At 48.1% G+C, this 14,813-nt stretch overlaps 1 protein-coding gene across 1 annotated transcript; it reads left to right on the top strand.

Moving 5' to 3' along the window:
* Window positions 1–1,445: 1,445 nt before the first annotated feature.
* On the top strand, window positions 1,446–12,191 carry LOC116832290 (ecto-ADP-ribosyltransferase 5-like). Its single transcript, XM_075061869.1, has 6 exons — window positions 1,446–1,592; window positions 3,824–3,882; window positions 4,576–4,662; window positions 7,021–7,717; window positions 10,067–10,099; window positions 11,281–12,191. The coding sequence occupies exons 2-6, from the start codon at window positions 3,862–3,864 to the stop codon at window positions 11,385–11,387; spliced, it is 945 nt and encodes a 314-aa protein (XP_074917970.1). The 5' UTR covers window positions 1,446–1,592; window positions 3,824–3,861; the 3' UTR covers window positions 11,388–12,191.
* The last annotated feature ends 2,622 nt before the right edge of the window (window positions 12,192–14,813 follow it).

Here is a 14,813-nt window from a genome sequence, read left to right on the forward strand (position 1 = left end):
GTCTGTGATGGGATGTTAGATGGGTTGGGATCTGAGTTACTACAGAGAATTCTTTCCTGGGTGCTGGCTGGTGAGTCTTGCCCACGTGCTCAGGGTTTAGCTGATCGCCATATTTGGGGTTGGGAAGGAATTTTCCTCCAGGGCAGATTGGCAGAGGCCCTGGAGCTTTTTCGCCTTCCTCTGCAGCATGGGGCATGGGTCACTTGCTGGAAGATTCTCTGCAGCTTGAGGTCTTCAAACCACAACTTGAGGACTTCAGTAACTCAGACATAGGTTAGAAGTTTGTTATAGGAGTGAGTGGGTGAGATTCTGTGCCCTGCATTGTGCAGGAGGTCAGACTAGATGATCATAATGATCCCTTCTGACCTTAAAGTCTTTTAGTCTATGAGTCTACATTCATCCCATCAGCCCCAGGAACAGCTCAGCAGTCGCCTACACCAGGGGAAGTCCCACCCTCTTCAGTAAACACCCCAAGCCTGTTGCTCCCCACTCCTGGCCTGATCTTGTTTTCCCTGAGGAAGACACTGCCACATCCTAGTGCCCATGTCACTGGCTCTCCCCCAGAATTCAATCTCCAAATTCCAATGCCTGGCTCCCTTTCACTGGCCATAAAAATCTGCCCCCAAAGACCTAACTCCCCAGCAGACCCTCTAAACAAGGGATGAGCTCAGCAGGCAAACAGGAGAGGCAAACAGGGGTGTTTTGGACAGGTCTGGTGCACAGAGGTAAAGGGGCTTGGTGTGTTTGTCTGTTTGTCGTTTGTGTCCATATGAGCCATGTGGCTGGGGTTTGGGTCCCTGACCAGACCAGGTGACAGAGATCTGTTTGTTTGTGCCTCTGAGAGGGCTGTGTGGCTCTGACCGTTAGGGCTAGGATCAGCCTTGGTGTTTGATCAGCCCTTCCTGTCTGATAGGCAGTGATAGAAAGAAAATCTAGTTCACTGCACGTGCACACTCCAGCATTCTCTCTGGACTCACTGACAAAGTGGGTATTCACCCAAGAAAGCTCATGCTCCAAAACATCTGTTAGTCTAAAAGGTGCCACAGGATTCTTTGCTGCTTTTTCTAGACTCACTGGAATTCTAATTAATTTGCACTTTACCAAAAACCAGCAAATCCAACTTTCAAATCCAAGTGTTAAAACTTTATCTACATATTGTTTCCCTTGGTTTCTAAGTAAGCTACTACAGTGTTTGGGCTCTTTACTTGGCTTTAGCATCTGGGATTCTCCAACAGGATTCACAGGATAAAGGGGGTAGTTTTATGGATGCGTTTGGAAATAGGTGATATTGGGACTACTCAGGAGCCCTTGCCCAAGCTCATAGTAACCTTTTGAGTCTGTGTAGGCCTGATCCAAAGTCAACTGAAATCAATGGGAGTCTTTTCATTGGCTTCCGTGGATTTTAGCTCAGGCCCTTATTGCGAAAGAAAATTCCATTAATTCTGAAAGTGAAAGTCAGCAGGGAGGTTTCTTAGTTAAAGGCAGGTGGTTTTCTGTGGTATAAACATTTGCAGCTGTAGTATTTAGTCTGCAGCCATCTCTTGCTTGGGTCAGCAGCCTGCCAGGGAATCACCTCCACTCGGGGAAGTCAGGTATAGTAACAGCTTTAAATTCTTACTCCTCAGTAACCTCATTACAGACGCTTGTGCTGCATTCATCTCTAGACAGCAGGTTGGACTGTGGTTTAGCCAATGATACAAATCTGCTTTGGTCGCTGAAACATTCGTCTTGCAAAAATGGAAAAGTCCATCCCCACCAAACATTAATGCCTAGCTCAGTGTTATGGCCGACCTCACAGCCAACCAACGACTGCATTCCACAGTCTTTGAGCTGACTTCTTAGAGCTCTGTGATTAATGTAGAACCTGAAGATAGATATGTCGCTTCTCCCCCTTTCCCCCCACCTTTGGCCTGACCCCCTTTACTTACTGTGTGTATTATGAGGAATTTGGTATTTTGGTCTTGTCATAGGTTTCACCTCCACTCTGAACCTTAGAGTATAGATGTGGGGACCTGCATGTGAACCTCCTAAGCTTAATTACCAGCTTAGATCGATGGGCTGCCACCATCCAAATGTTTGAGTCGTTTGGTAAACTCTGTCTTCCCCCCAAAAACCTTCCCCTCCCTGAGTAGCCTTGAGAGACTCCTCCACCAGTTTCCTGGTGAACACTGGTGCAAACCCCTTGGATCTTAAAACAAGGAAGAATTACTTATTCCGTCTCCCTTTTTCCCCCCACCAATCCCTGGTGAGTCCAGATCCAATCCCCTTGGATCTAAAAAACAGGGAAAAAATTAATCAGGTTCTTAAAAAGAAGGCTTTTAATTAAAGAAAAGAAAGGTAAAAGAAAAAAACCTCTGGGAGATAGCATACAAGCTGATCTCCCAGTCAACAGATTTAAAACACAGGATGTTCCCTTGGCAAAAACCTTAATACACACAAGAATACCCAATTTTGATTATTCCCCTAATTGCACAAAGACAAGTTACAAAAAGAAAATAAACATAAACCTATTTATCCCTTTCTAAAACTTACTACTCTGATAAGAGGCTGGTTCCTTGATCTTTTCCACTCCGGCTGAAACTGAAACTGACCCTAAACAAAGGAAACTTCCCTCCTTCCTTTTGAAACGTCTTGTTCCCCCATTGGTTCCTCTGGTCAGGTGTCAGCTAAGCTAGGTGAACTTCTTAACCCTTTACAGGTAAAAGAGGCATTAACCTTTAACCATCTGTTTATGACAGGTCTATTTGTTGTATTTGGAAAAATTAATAAATTATAAATGCAAAATAAGACAATGATACAAATCTCACCACAGCTACCTCTGTCCAGCCCCAATGTGGGGTTCTGTGGTCCAGAGGGTAAGGTACTGGGGTAAGAGCAAGGTGACCTAGGTTCTCATTCCAGTTCTGTCATTGGCCTGTTGTTTGTGACGTTAGGCAACTCACTTTACTTCTCTTTCTACCAGCCTTTGTCTGTCTCAGACTGCAAACTCCTCAGCAGAGGGACTGTGTCCCTATGTGCAGCCCCTAGCACCATGTGCCCCCACTCCAGGGTGGGATTGCTAGGTGGTTCTGTAATACTAATTACAATCTCACAGGGCAGAATTTGGTGCTTAGAATTAAAAGTCCAACATTTTCCATTGTGTTGATTTTAGATCTCAAATTTGTTACAAGATTAGAAAAGTTTCAGGACAGGGGGAAGCTACAGAAATATTTCAAACCCCAGGGAGTGAAAACAAAGAATCCACTTACTGTGCCCATATCTACATCGTAACATACTTTGAGTGCGATTATTTCCATATAGTGCAAACATCCGTTTGTTCATTTTAAAGATATGTCTTGTACTGATACAACCACCAAGAGGATCAGTTCATAACATCAGGTGAACCTCCCAGGCAGAAAGCTGTTAATCTCTTCCCAGAGATTGCGAAGGCAGCTGATATCTATCCATCTATCCATCCCTAACTGCCACTTTAGGCACCTAAATCCCAGAACCAGGCCTCCGTTGGGATTCCCTGCCCTGCTGCTCCTGAACCATATAGGTGCAGAAACTTGTTTGGCACCTGAATTTTTCAGTAAAGAATTCCTGAGGCTCCTATGTTTCTGCCTCTGCATATGCACCCTGCAGCTCCATGCCAGGCCAAGGGCACGAAAACCTCTGTAGAAGTGGGGGGAGGGGGAGCAAGGCCAAAGTGGTGGAGGAATTAAAATACCACTTAAACATCCTGCAGAGAGCACCTCTGTTTCTTTTGTTAAAATGGGGGGGCATGGTCACCCCCCTTCCAATGCCCCTCCTCCAATGCCTTTTTAATGTTATTTATCCCCAGTGCAACACCATCAACAGGAGAGATTGAGGGAGACCCACATGCACAAAAGGTGCACGGAGGTAAAGGGACTTGGGGAGTTGTGTGTTGATCTGTTTGCTGGTTGTCTCCGTGTGGGTCGTGTGGCTGGCGTTTGGGTCCCTGACCGGGCCAGGTGGCAGAGATCCATTTGTTTCTGTCTCAGAGAAGGCTGTCTGGCTGGGACCCTGAGGCTTAGGATCAGCATTGAGTTGTTAATCGCTCCATTAGCCATAGGGCAGAACTAAGCAGCGAGGTGCAGAGTGTATAAGGTTGTTAATTGCCAAGCGAACACTTGACCAGGCACATAGGTGAGGCACTGAAATATTGAGCTATGTCGTTATTTTAGTCCCTTTCCCTAGGAGATGGTCAACAGACCTGCCTGGAAAGCTGGTTTCTGTGTATTATGCTGTCTAATTGCACTTAAGAATAAATACTGCAGCACTATGAATCATATTTCCCCCAAAGCCTTTTAGGGAAATGTGATCACCATGAAGTGAAATCAGGATTTCCCCACAACTACTGCCCACCCCTCCAGCTGAGAACTGTATTTCAGGGTCAAACCCACCTCCCTTATGGCTGGGCTGCTGTCCCTGAGAGAGCAATTCCTGCCTGGGAAATCCCAGGCACTGAATGTGGAACAACAGATCACAGTGAAACAATGGGGAGGATGTTTGGTTTTGATGTGTTCTTTCCCCCCAAATCTCCACTGATGTTCCTGATGGATTCTCCCGCAGCCACACAGGAACGTTGGAACCATGATGAAGCCTCTGCTGATCCCCTTCACATACATCTGTCTTCAAACCTGGCTGGGAATCCCTCAGGTAAACTCTTGAGCTTTGCCAGTGAATCACTTTGTGTTTTCTCGTGTTTCTGCTCAAGGCTATGCAGCAGGGCTGGCTCCAACTTTTTTGCTGCTCCAAGCGGTGAAGAATAAAAGGAAAAAAAAGAAAACAAAAGCCAAAGGCAGCATTTCAGTGACAGCTCAATCGTGCTCCATTCTTCGGTGGCAATTCGGCAGCGGGAGCTGCACTCCCTCTCTTTCTCTTCAGCGGCATTTCGGCAGCAGCTCAAAGAGGAAGAGAGGGACTGAGGGACCCACTGTCGAATTGCCACCAAAGGCCTGCACATGCCGCCCCTTTCTATTGGCCACACCGAACCCCTGCTTCCTTAGCTGGTGCCTGGAGCCGGCCCTGCTGTGCAGGCAGCCATATTGCCTTAGACCCATAGACATGTTTGGCTGGAAGGGATCTCGAGAGGTCATCTTGTGCAGCCTTGTGTGCTGAGGCTGGACCAAGTGCACTGAGACCACAGTGTTTCTTTAATCAGGGCTCAGCACCCCCTTCTGCAGTGGCTAGTAGGGGAACCCAGGCCCTGCAGCTAAACTAGGTTCCAGTCCAGGGACCTTCTGAACAGCAGCCAAGGTCTGTTCCGTCAGAGTCCTAACTGCTGCCTCCCTGGATATCTTCCTACCAAAGCCTTTTTCCAGCCTGCACAGCCTCTCCTGGCTCACCCTTCTTTCAGGGATGGGCTCGCAGGGCTCCCCCGTGGAATCCCCCAATAGGATCCCAAACCAAAACAACAAAATTAAACCAATTTCTGCCTGGCTCAGGCTTCCTCCTCACCCTGCAGAAGCCTCCCTGTTCCCCTCAGGTCTCTCCACTCTTTACTGCCAGGAGAGGGACTGCTGAGGTCTTCCCCCTCTCCCTGCAGCCCCTCAAACACCCCCTAGGCTTTACCAACACTGCCTCTGGCTTCCTCCTGGCCTGAGGCAACTCACCTCTGGCCGCAGGCTTCACTGCCCCCAGTCTCCCAGGCCTCCTCCTGGCTCTGAGCCCTCCAATGCTGGCTCCAGGCCTCTCTCTGCCTTTAGCCCAAGAGGGGATGTCCCCAGCTGGGTCTGATCAGCACCTTTGCGTAACACCCTCCAGGTGCCACCCAGTAGCCTAAAGGGGCTCAGACTCCAGTTAACCCCTGGTTAACCAGTGTGGGGTTTATACAACCCATCACAATGGTGTTGCTGTCCTCCATGTGCATTTGGGGGTTGGATGGAACCTTCCCATGGGCACCGCCCAGCCCTGGAGCATGCAGTGCATGGCTGGCATACGGCGATGGCAACCCACTGACTCCCACTGAGATAAAGAGGGGTGGTTTCTAGATATTTCTGGGGGAGTGGATTGGGATCTCAGTCCCTCCTAGCTCCCTCCGTTCTATGTCCCTTCTTCCCCCTGCTTTGTCTTCCCTATTAATGTATCCCATCCTGCCTTTCTGCCTAACCTCCCCCTCTCCACCTGCACACAATATATCTATGACACTAACATAGACCCCAGTAAATTAAAAACACCTCTGTCCCGGGTATGTGGCTTGCTGGTCTCCGAGTGCAGCCCTTCGGGTGTCAGGCCTTGTGCCTTTACCCTCCTGGGCAGGAATCCTGTGATTCTCCCACTCTCAGACAGGGCCCTGGGCCCTGGTACCTGTGTGTCCATCGTGCTTACCCAACAGCTCCGGCTGAGTTCAGGTCCCTGCGGTTCGTCCCTTCGGCAGTCGGTGCCCAGTGGGGTATCTGCTGACCCCAACGTGTTGTTCATTTTCCTGTAGGATCAAATCATTTAGAGAAACCAGATTTTAAAACAACCCACAGTCCACACTCACATCGGTCTTACCTAAAGGGCTACCATCCCCTGGGGCTAATGTAGGCAGGCTCTCTGCACCCCAGCAGGACCTTTCTCTGAGCCTGGCTCCCCTGAACACTCCCTCTCCCCTCTTAACCAAGTGTTCCTCATTAAACCCGACACAGATCTTCTGATCACCTGCATTCCCAGGACTCTTGTATCCATCCCAGCTTCTTTTCCCCAGGAACCAGGGCAACAGACAGTATTAGTCAATTATTACAGGGCAGCTACAAACCCATCACACCCACCCTGCTCCTCCCTCCCAAAAATAGAGGCTCCAATGTGACATTTGCCAAACAACACACTGAGGATTCTGCTTGTGTCTTCCATCCCTTTCTTCCACCTTTCCTCTGTCTTGTCGCTTTAGAGGTAAGTTTTTAAGGGCAGAGGCCATCTCCTAGTGTGTTTGTACAGAACCAAGCACAACAGGGCCCTGATCCTGGGTGTGACCTCTAGGTGCTATTGTAACACAAATGCTAATGTGACCAAATGTTTCCTTTATTCTCCCAGGCAAAATGTCAGGTGGAGCTGAGCATGATGGATGACGCTTTTGATGACCAATATATAGGATGTGCTGAAGAAATGGATGGAATTGCACCTGAACTGCTAGAGAAAGAAAAGTCCATGTCCTCAGTGTTTAGCAGGGTGTGGGAAAACTCAAGGGAAAAATGGCAAAGTATAAAAACTGAGCTTTCTCTCCCCAAAGACTTTAAAGATGAGCATGGAAGAGCCATAATAGCCTATACTGACAATGACTTTCACAGTGAGTTGAATGCGGCAGTGAGAGAGGCTGGGACATCTCGAGCTCAATACATGGCCAGTTTCCAGTTCAAAGCCTTTCATTATTACTTGACAAGGGCTTTACAGCTCTTACGAGGGAGCTGTGATGTGATGTACAAAAGGACGGTGTACCGGGGGGTTTCTGTCAGTTTTCAGCACACGGGATCAGGTCACATTAGGTTTGGATACTTTGCCTCTTCGTCTTTTGATATAGAAGTAGCTGAGAGATTTGGCACAGCCACATTGTTCACCATCCACACGTGCTCTGGTGTTGAGATCAGGAACTTCTCACGATTTCAGGAGGAAGAAGAAGTGTTAATCCCAGTCCATGAGATATTCAGTGTGGCACGAGGACAAGAGAGTAACAGCTTTGTCCTCCGGAGCACAAACCGGACCTGCAGCCATTTTAACTGCGCGTACCTGGGTGGTGAGTACTGGGCTGAACATGAGAAATATTTGTGTGTGGCTATTTGCTGTGGAGAATTTGAAAACCTCACTTTAGGGAGAGCTGATAAGAGGGACGCTGACTTGGGGACTTGCCACCAGGGCTGGGGGAGACAGGCTGCCACAACTCTTGCTGCTAAAGAGGCCTCGGACTGGGGAGAGTGGACACTGGTTCCCCCAGCGCTCACTGAGGAAAGTAAGTGCCTAGACATCATGGTGATGAGAGCACTAGAAAGACAGGTGAAGGCCCCAAACCACTGTGAGTCTTCAATACGCCCCGTACAGAGTCCACAAGAGCCCTGGCTGAGCAGCTGTGGCTCCTCAGACACGGCACAGCAAATCCATAGGCTGTGGGAAAGGGAGCAGTTGGATGGTCTAGTGTGCAGATGGCCCATTATTTGGGGCAGTCAGGACTAGGGATGACAGTGAGGAACTTCAGAGAGATCTAACCAAGTTGGGTGAATGGGCAACTCAACATCAGGTGGAATTTACTGACACACATTCCCTCCCAGACCTGGTGCCCCATTTTCTGGGGTGCTGCCCCCTGGCCATACACCTCTCAGTCTTGTGGTCTCCCCTCCCCAGGGATCCCCCACCCCCCTGTCCCCACCTTGCCTCAGTCATAGACTACTGCCAGTCACCAAGTCACCCCCGCACCCTGAGGCAAACTGCAGGATAAACCACTCATCACAGGCAAGGGGGTTTTGGACCTGCTGCAACCCAGTGCCTATATGGGGTCTTGGACAAGGCCCTGCAGCCTGTGGAGTTGCCAGCCTAGAGCTCTCCAGCCCTGCCTTACTCTAGGCACATTGAGCTTCCCAGCAGCCAGGCCACACTCTCTCTGAATGCAGAGAGACACTGTCTGTGCTCCTGGTTCACAGCCTCTTATATAGGGTCAGCTGAGGCCTGATTGGGGCATGGCCCAGCTGCAACTGCTTCCACAATCAGCCTAGTAGCTGCTCCCCCTGCAACAGCCCTCTTCTAGGGCTGTTTTAAGCCTTTCAAGGCAGGAGCAGATGACCGCTCCACTACAAGCTGTATCAACGCAGAAGGAAACGTGGCCATCATTGTGGAGCATTCAGTGCAAATCTCAGTGAAAATCTCTGTTCAATGTGCTGCAAAGTCTATAAAGCAAACAAAACATTACCATGCATCTGTAATGATGGGCTGGAGAATAATGTGGAGATATAACTAAGGCTAAGATTTACTTACATTTTTTTTAGTAAAAGTTATGGGCAAGTCACAGGCAATAAACAAAAATTCACAGCCCCGTGACCTGTCCATGACTTGTACTTTATACCCCAGACTAAATCTTGGGTGTTCTCGGGGCCTCTGGGATGCCCACTGATGCTTGCAGGGGAGAGGCAGTGGGGCAAAAAGGGAGAGAGAATGGGGCACTCCAGGACAATCACTGCTGCTGCTGCTGGGGGGCATCCCTGCCAGCCCAGGAAGGTGGTGTGGCTGGCACCGGAGCTTCCTGTGCTGCTTAGGTGGTCCTGGGCTCAGTTGCACCTACCAGGTGTGGAAGTTGCAAAACCCATGACTTATATGACTTCTGGGACAGACTCACAGCCTTAATTATAACCCCACTACATGAATCAATGGGGCACACTTCCCTGAGATACTAGGTTTGGTTCTGATCACTGAGTTCTAAAAGATTTATCAGGGGTGGTGGTGAGGGAGATGAAGAAAGTTCAGAGACAAAGGATGAAAGTGATCAGAGGTCTAGAGAGGTTTCTATTGGAGCGATAGAGATGATTGAGCTAAAAGAGAAAAGACAAAAGCAAATTTAATGGAGATGTACAAAAAAATAAACGAGACGGAGAAATGGCAGTGTGTAATTTACCACTTTCTCATAAAACAAGAATAAATTGAAGACAACATATTTAAACTAGTAAAAGGTATGTGCCCTGTTATATAAAATGCAGAGTTAACTTGTGGAACTCATTGCTACAATGTTTCTGTGACTCCAAGAGCTCAAGAGAATTTTAAAAAAAAGAATTAGCCATTGATATAGATAGTTAGAATCTCCAGTTATGATACACAGTTTATCCTATGTATTTTTAAAAGGGCAATAATCTCTTAGGCCTAAGGCCATAAGGCAGTCACTAACTGCGAAGGTTGAGGAAGAAATTTCCTCTATGTGTAGGTTATTCACCTCCGGGGTTTCTTGCAGCCTCCCAGTGCAGATGAGCCTGACCTCAATCAGAGACAGGATACTAGGCTAGATCCAGTCCAACAGTTCCTATGTTTCTCTGGAAATAGTAGAACGCAGGTGAAAATTCTACCTGGGCAGATCCCATTTCATTGACCTTTTCTGTTTGTACCATAGGAAAGAAAACTCAAACATGCATTTTCAACTCTGGTAAGAAATAAAATTTTTCGTTTGCATTCTTTTGAGAATGACTCGCCCTCTGTATTGAAGTGCAGAGCTGAGAGCAATCCCACCATGGAAACATGTCACGTGAAACCAGTTGAGAAATAAGTGGGTTGAACTGCATGTTCTGTCTGTTTATCCACATTCTCATAAGGAGCTTATGACTAGTATCTGAGAATCTTCCTGTCTGACTCAATTCCAGGCGCAGTTGATTTCAGAAAAGAAAATTTAAGGAGAATAACCCCTTAGAGCACTAAAGATTCATCTTCGGTGTTCTGAACTATAAGCTGAACACACATCCCCTAACCCAGAACGACAAGTGTGTCTCCATCTCCCTCCTCTCATAACTAGACCCATTCTAGCCCCATCCTCTCAAAACAGGACTATTTTACCAGAGCAGGTCACAAAAAACTCAACAAAACATTTTCTCATTGGAATTTGACAATTTGTCCAACTCTTCACCTTTTGCAGAGCTGGTTTGATTTCAACGCTGTTCTGTTAGAACGCTGCCTGAGTTCTGGCCACCTCACCCGCCTGTTTCCTTGGCAGCTTGACTGGCAGACTGCCTAGGAGTCATAGACTCCAGGACTTCCAGTGCCCCCGAACCTGGGACAGCCTGCTTGGGAGACTGCCCCAGAGCTGAAGCTCCCTTCTCTTGTGTGGAGAATTTCAAAATTTGGGGGTTTCATTCCAAGTCTAAACAAAACCAAATTTTGAAATATCAAAATCCTCCATGAAATGGAATGGCTCTTCTCTGCCCAGCTCTACATTTTACCCCTAAGCCAATTAAAAAAAAAAGAAATGGAGTTACTGGTGTCTGTGGCCAGTGTTTCATAGACTCATGTCTTTATGACTCATAACTGGAATACATTTATGCAGCAGATAACAAGCTCCACATTGGAGCCTTTGGTACTATCTTGGGTGAAACATGCTCACTAATGATTCAAATCAAAGGAACAAGCAGGCTGAGGAGGAAGGAAGCTGAAATATCTCAGCATGTCCCAGGTGAATGTCCCAGGCTGGAGTGTCCTGCTGAGGTGAAATGGGTTAATGTCTCTCTGCAATAAGCAGGTTCCAGTAGCTGTTGGGAAGGAAACCAGTGTCCAGCTTTAAGGATCTCTCAGTGTGAAATAATTTCCTATCTTTAATCTGCTTTTTCCTATTAACAGCTACCAGAAGAGGCCTAGCCTTCCCCAGTGAGCTGAGCCCTTCACTGCTTGGAGGATCTGTCATCCTGGTCCACGTTGCTGCTCTGAAGCTGTTTGTCAGTTTCTAAATTGTCCTATTTGTGTTGCTCACTTTTTCTCTCTAACACAAATCATGGTGATGGGATTTGCTGGATGCAAAGTTGTCCTGCTATTCTGCCAGCATTCCAAAGGGAAACCAGGAACATGGAGGGAGTGTCACTGGTACCTGCTTGGGCAAACTTTGATTGTACGAAATCAATGAGTAGATCAAAATGGAAGCTCATAGTTCTATTCCAGGTGGGATTTGTCTTACAGCGCTAGAGCTATAAATGGGTGCACATTAGATAACAGTTACTTGTATTCCAGTCAAGCTAGAATTTTTTTACCAACTTTTGATGACTTCAGCAAAAGACTTTTTAAAAAATGAACTAAATCAGAGTATTTTCATGAATACAGTAGATGCGTTTAATCTGCGTCTCGGCCAGGTGAATCTGTAACAGTGTGTGATGGAGTAGGGGCTGTCTGCATGGGAGATGGGAGAGCAGAGGAGGACTTTAGGTGATTGACATAAACAGATAAGAAAAGTTAATAGCACAGTAAGTACTTTATATCTCTTTGACTATAAAGGGTTAACAAGTTCAGTAAGCCTGGCTGTCACCTGACCAGAGGACCAATCAGGAGACAGGACACTTTCAAATCTTGAGGGAGGGAAGTTTCTGCGTGTGCTCTTAGTTTTTGGTTGTTGTTTACTCTGGGGGCTCAGAGGGACCAGACGTGCAACCAGGTTTCTCTCCAATCTCCTTGATACAGGTTCTTATAGATTCCAAATAGTAAGCACTAGATAGATAAAGCGAGTTAGGCTTATGTTTGTTTTCTTTATTTGCAAATGTGCATTCGGTTTGGAAGAGTTTAAATTTGTATTTTTGCTGAAAGGATTTTAATTTGTACTTGTATACTTAGGGGAAGGGTATTCCCAGTGTCTATAGCTAAAAGACCCTGTACCTGTTCCATTTAATTTACAAGATAATTTTATGTTTTCTTTCTTTAATTAAAGTTTTTCATTGTTTAAGAACCTGATTGTTTTTTTTATTTCGGTGTGAGACCCAGGGGAGGGTCTGATTCACCAGGGAATGGTGGGGAGAAGGAGGAAGGGAGAGAGAGAGGCTAATTTCTCGGTGTCAGGATTATTCTCTCTCAGGAGAGTGGGGGGAAAGAGAAGGAGGGAGGAAGGTGAATTTCCTCTCTGTTTAAAGATTCAAGGAGTTTGAATCCACAGTGATTTTTCAGGGTAACCAGGGAGGGGAAGCCTGGGAGAGGCAATGGTGGGGAAGGTTTTACTTTCCTTGTGTTAGTCCAGCAGGGATCTGGGGTCTTGGGGGTCCTCGGGCAAGGTTTTGGGGGGACCAGAGTGTACCAGGCACTGGAATTCCTGGTTGGTGGCAGCGCTACAGGTTCTAAGCTAGTAATCAAGCTTAGAGGAATTCATGCTGGTACCCCATCTTTTGGACGCTAAGGTTCAGAGTGGGGAATTGTACCATGACAGTGATGGACAATACCTGAGCCTGTAACCTGAGCTAGGCAGGAGGAGAGGAGAGGTCAACACTTTTGCCCGGGAAGCTAGACAAAGCAAGGGGTCGGCTGAAGGGGGTTAGTTTCAGTTTCAGTTTGAGGCTGGGTGGTGGGAATTCAGGGAATCCTAAGCTGGGATCCAAGCACCCTGAACCCCCAGAAGGACTCGACTGAGGGGTCCTGATTGTGCCAACAAGCTCTGCTGTAACCTGCATTCCTGTTGTCCAATAAAGCTTCCGTTTTACTGGCTGGCTGAGAGTCACTGTGAGTCCCAGGAGGAGGGGTGAAGGGCCAGACTCCCCCACATTCCATGACACAGCGCAGTTTGTGGGGTCCCATGTCTATATCTCTGTCACTTTCAAAGGGCCGCTCAGAGAGGGGGACAAGTGGGGTAATTTGCCCCAGGCCCCAGGCCTGGCAGGGGCCCCCACAAGAATTCTCCGGCCCCGGCCCCGCCTCTGCCTTCCCCCAGCTGCCTCGTCCAGGAGCGGTCCACAATAGAGCTAAAGTGGTGTGGCTGGGGCAGGGCCTGAGCTCCTCTCTGCTTGGAGCCGCATGGTAAGGGGGCAGGGCTCCGGGCCGATCAGTGGGAACTTAAGTCCTGCTGGAGCCAGGCCTCTGCAGCACTGTCCAGGACCTCCTGGACACAGAGTGCTGAGGCTCTGGGAGAAGGGGGAGGAAGGAGTAAGTAGCATGGCAGGGGGCTGGGACTGGGGGGTTGAATAAGGGGCAGGAGAGTCCTGGGGACAGTCAGAGGACAGGGAGGAGGCAGAGGTTCTGGGGCGGGCAGGGGATGGGGAATGGGGGGCTGGATCATGGGCATTCCAGGGGTCTGTCAGGACTTGGCTGGGGGGGTGGATAGAGGTCGGGGCAGTCAGGGGACAGGAAACGCCGTGGATTGGGTCCCAAGGTAGTGGTTGGGGAGGGAGTCTTGTGGGAGGCGGTGAGGGGATAAGAAGCAGGATGGGTTGTGGATTCTGAAGGGGGCAGTCAGGGGACAGGAAGTAGATGGGGGATGGATAGGGAGCAGGACCAGGCTGTTTGGGAGGCACAGCCTTCCCTACCCTAAATCTCATTCAGCAGTTTGAGATTTGCAGACAGCTATTTAACACAAAAAGCAAAGCTGTTATCTTTTCCATGGGGGAGGGATCACATGAGAAGAGCAATATCCTACACCATCTACCTCCTTCCCAACCCTACCAAGGGAGATTTCCCCCCCCTCCCCCGCATTCCCCAAGGCTCCACAGGGGTTAATTCAGTGGTTCTCAAATTTTTGTACTGGTGACCCCTTTCACATAGTGAACTCGCGCTTGGTGACAAAAGAGGCAGGGACACCATTCCTACCCATCCTGGCTAACAGCCATTAGTGGACTTAACCTCCATGAATGGATCTGTTTCTAGAGACGGCTCCAGTGGTCCCTCACAAGCTGGAGATGGTTACTGTGGGTTGTCTTCAGTGCGCTTATGTACATACTCCATGAACTGAGCATTTGAGCTTGTTCCAGAATCTGGATGAGCCTATGTTGTGGAAACTGAAATGCTCAAAATAGCACATGCATGTGAACGGACACAGGGTGCTAAAATTAAATTAACCCAGGGGTTCTCAAACTGGGGTCAGGACCCCTCAGGAGTCACAAGTATTATACTGGGGTCACGAGCTGTCAGCCTCACCTGAAACCCACTTTGCTCCAGCATTTATAATAGTGTTAAATATAAAAAAAATGTTTTTAATTTATAAGGGGAGGTGTCGCACTCAGAGGTTTTGCTAAGTTGTGAAAGGGGTCACCAGTACAAAAAGTTTGAGAACCACTGAATTAACCCCTCTGAAGCCTCAGGGAATGCAGGGGGGGGAGGGGGAGTCTCCCTTGGTAGGGTTGGGAAGGAGGTAGGTGGTGTAGGATATTGCTCTTCTCATGTGATCCCTCCCCCAGTGGCTAATTTTAAAT

Source organism: Chelonoidis abingdonii, chromosome 1, assembly GCF_003597395.2.
Source record: "Chelonoidis abingdonii isolate Lonesome George chromosome 1, CheloAbing_2.0, whole genome shotgun sequence".
Classification (NCBI taxonomy): domain Eukaryota; kingdom Metazoa; phylum Chordata; order Testudines; family Testudinidae; genus Chelonoidis; species Chelonoidis abingdonii.

Coding starts and splice junctions, on each gene's coding strand:
- LOC116832290 (XM_075061869.1), top strand. CDS start 3,862: ATGCACAAAAGGTGCACGGAG. Junction 4,663..7,020: donor CCTGGCTGGGAATCCCTCAG/GTAAACTCTTGA, acceptor TTATTCTCCCAG/GCAAAATGTCAGGTGGAGCT. Junction 7,718..10,066: donor TAACTGCGCGTACCTGGGTG/GTGAGTACTGGG, acceptor TTTGTACCATAG/GAAAGAAAACTCAAACATGC.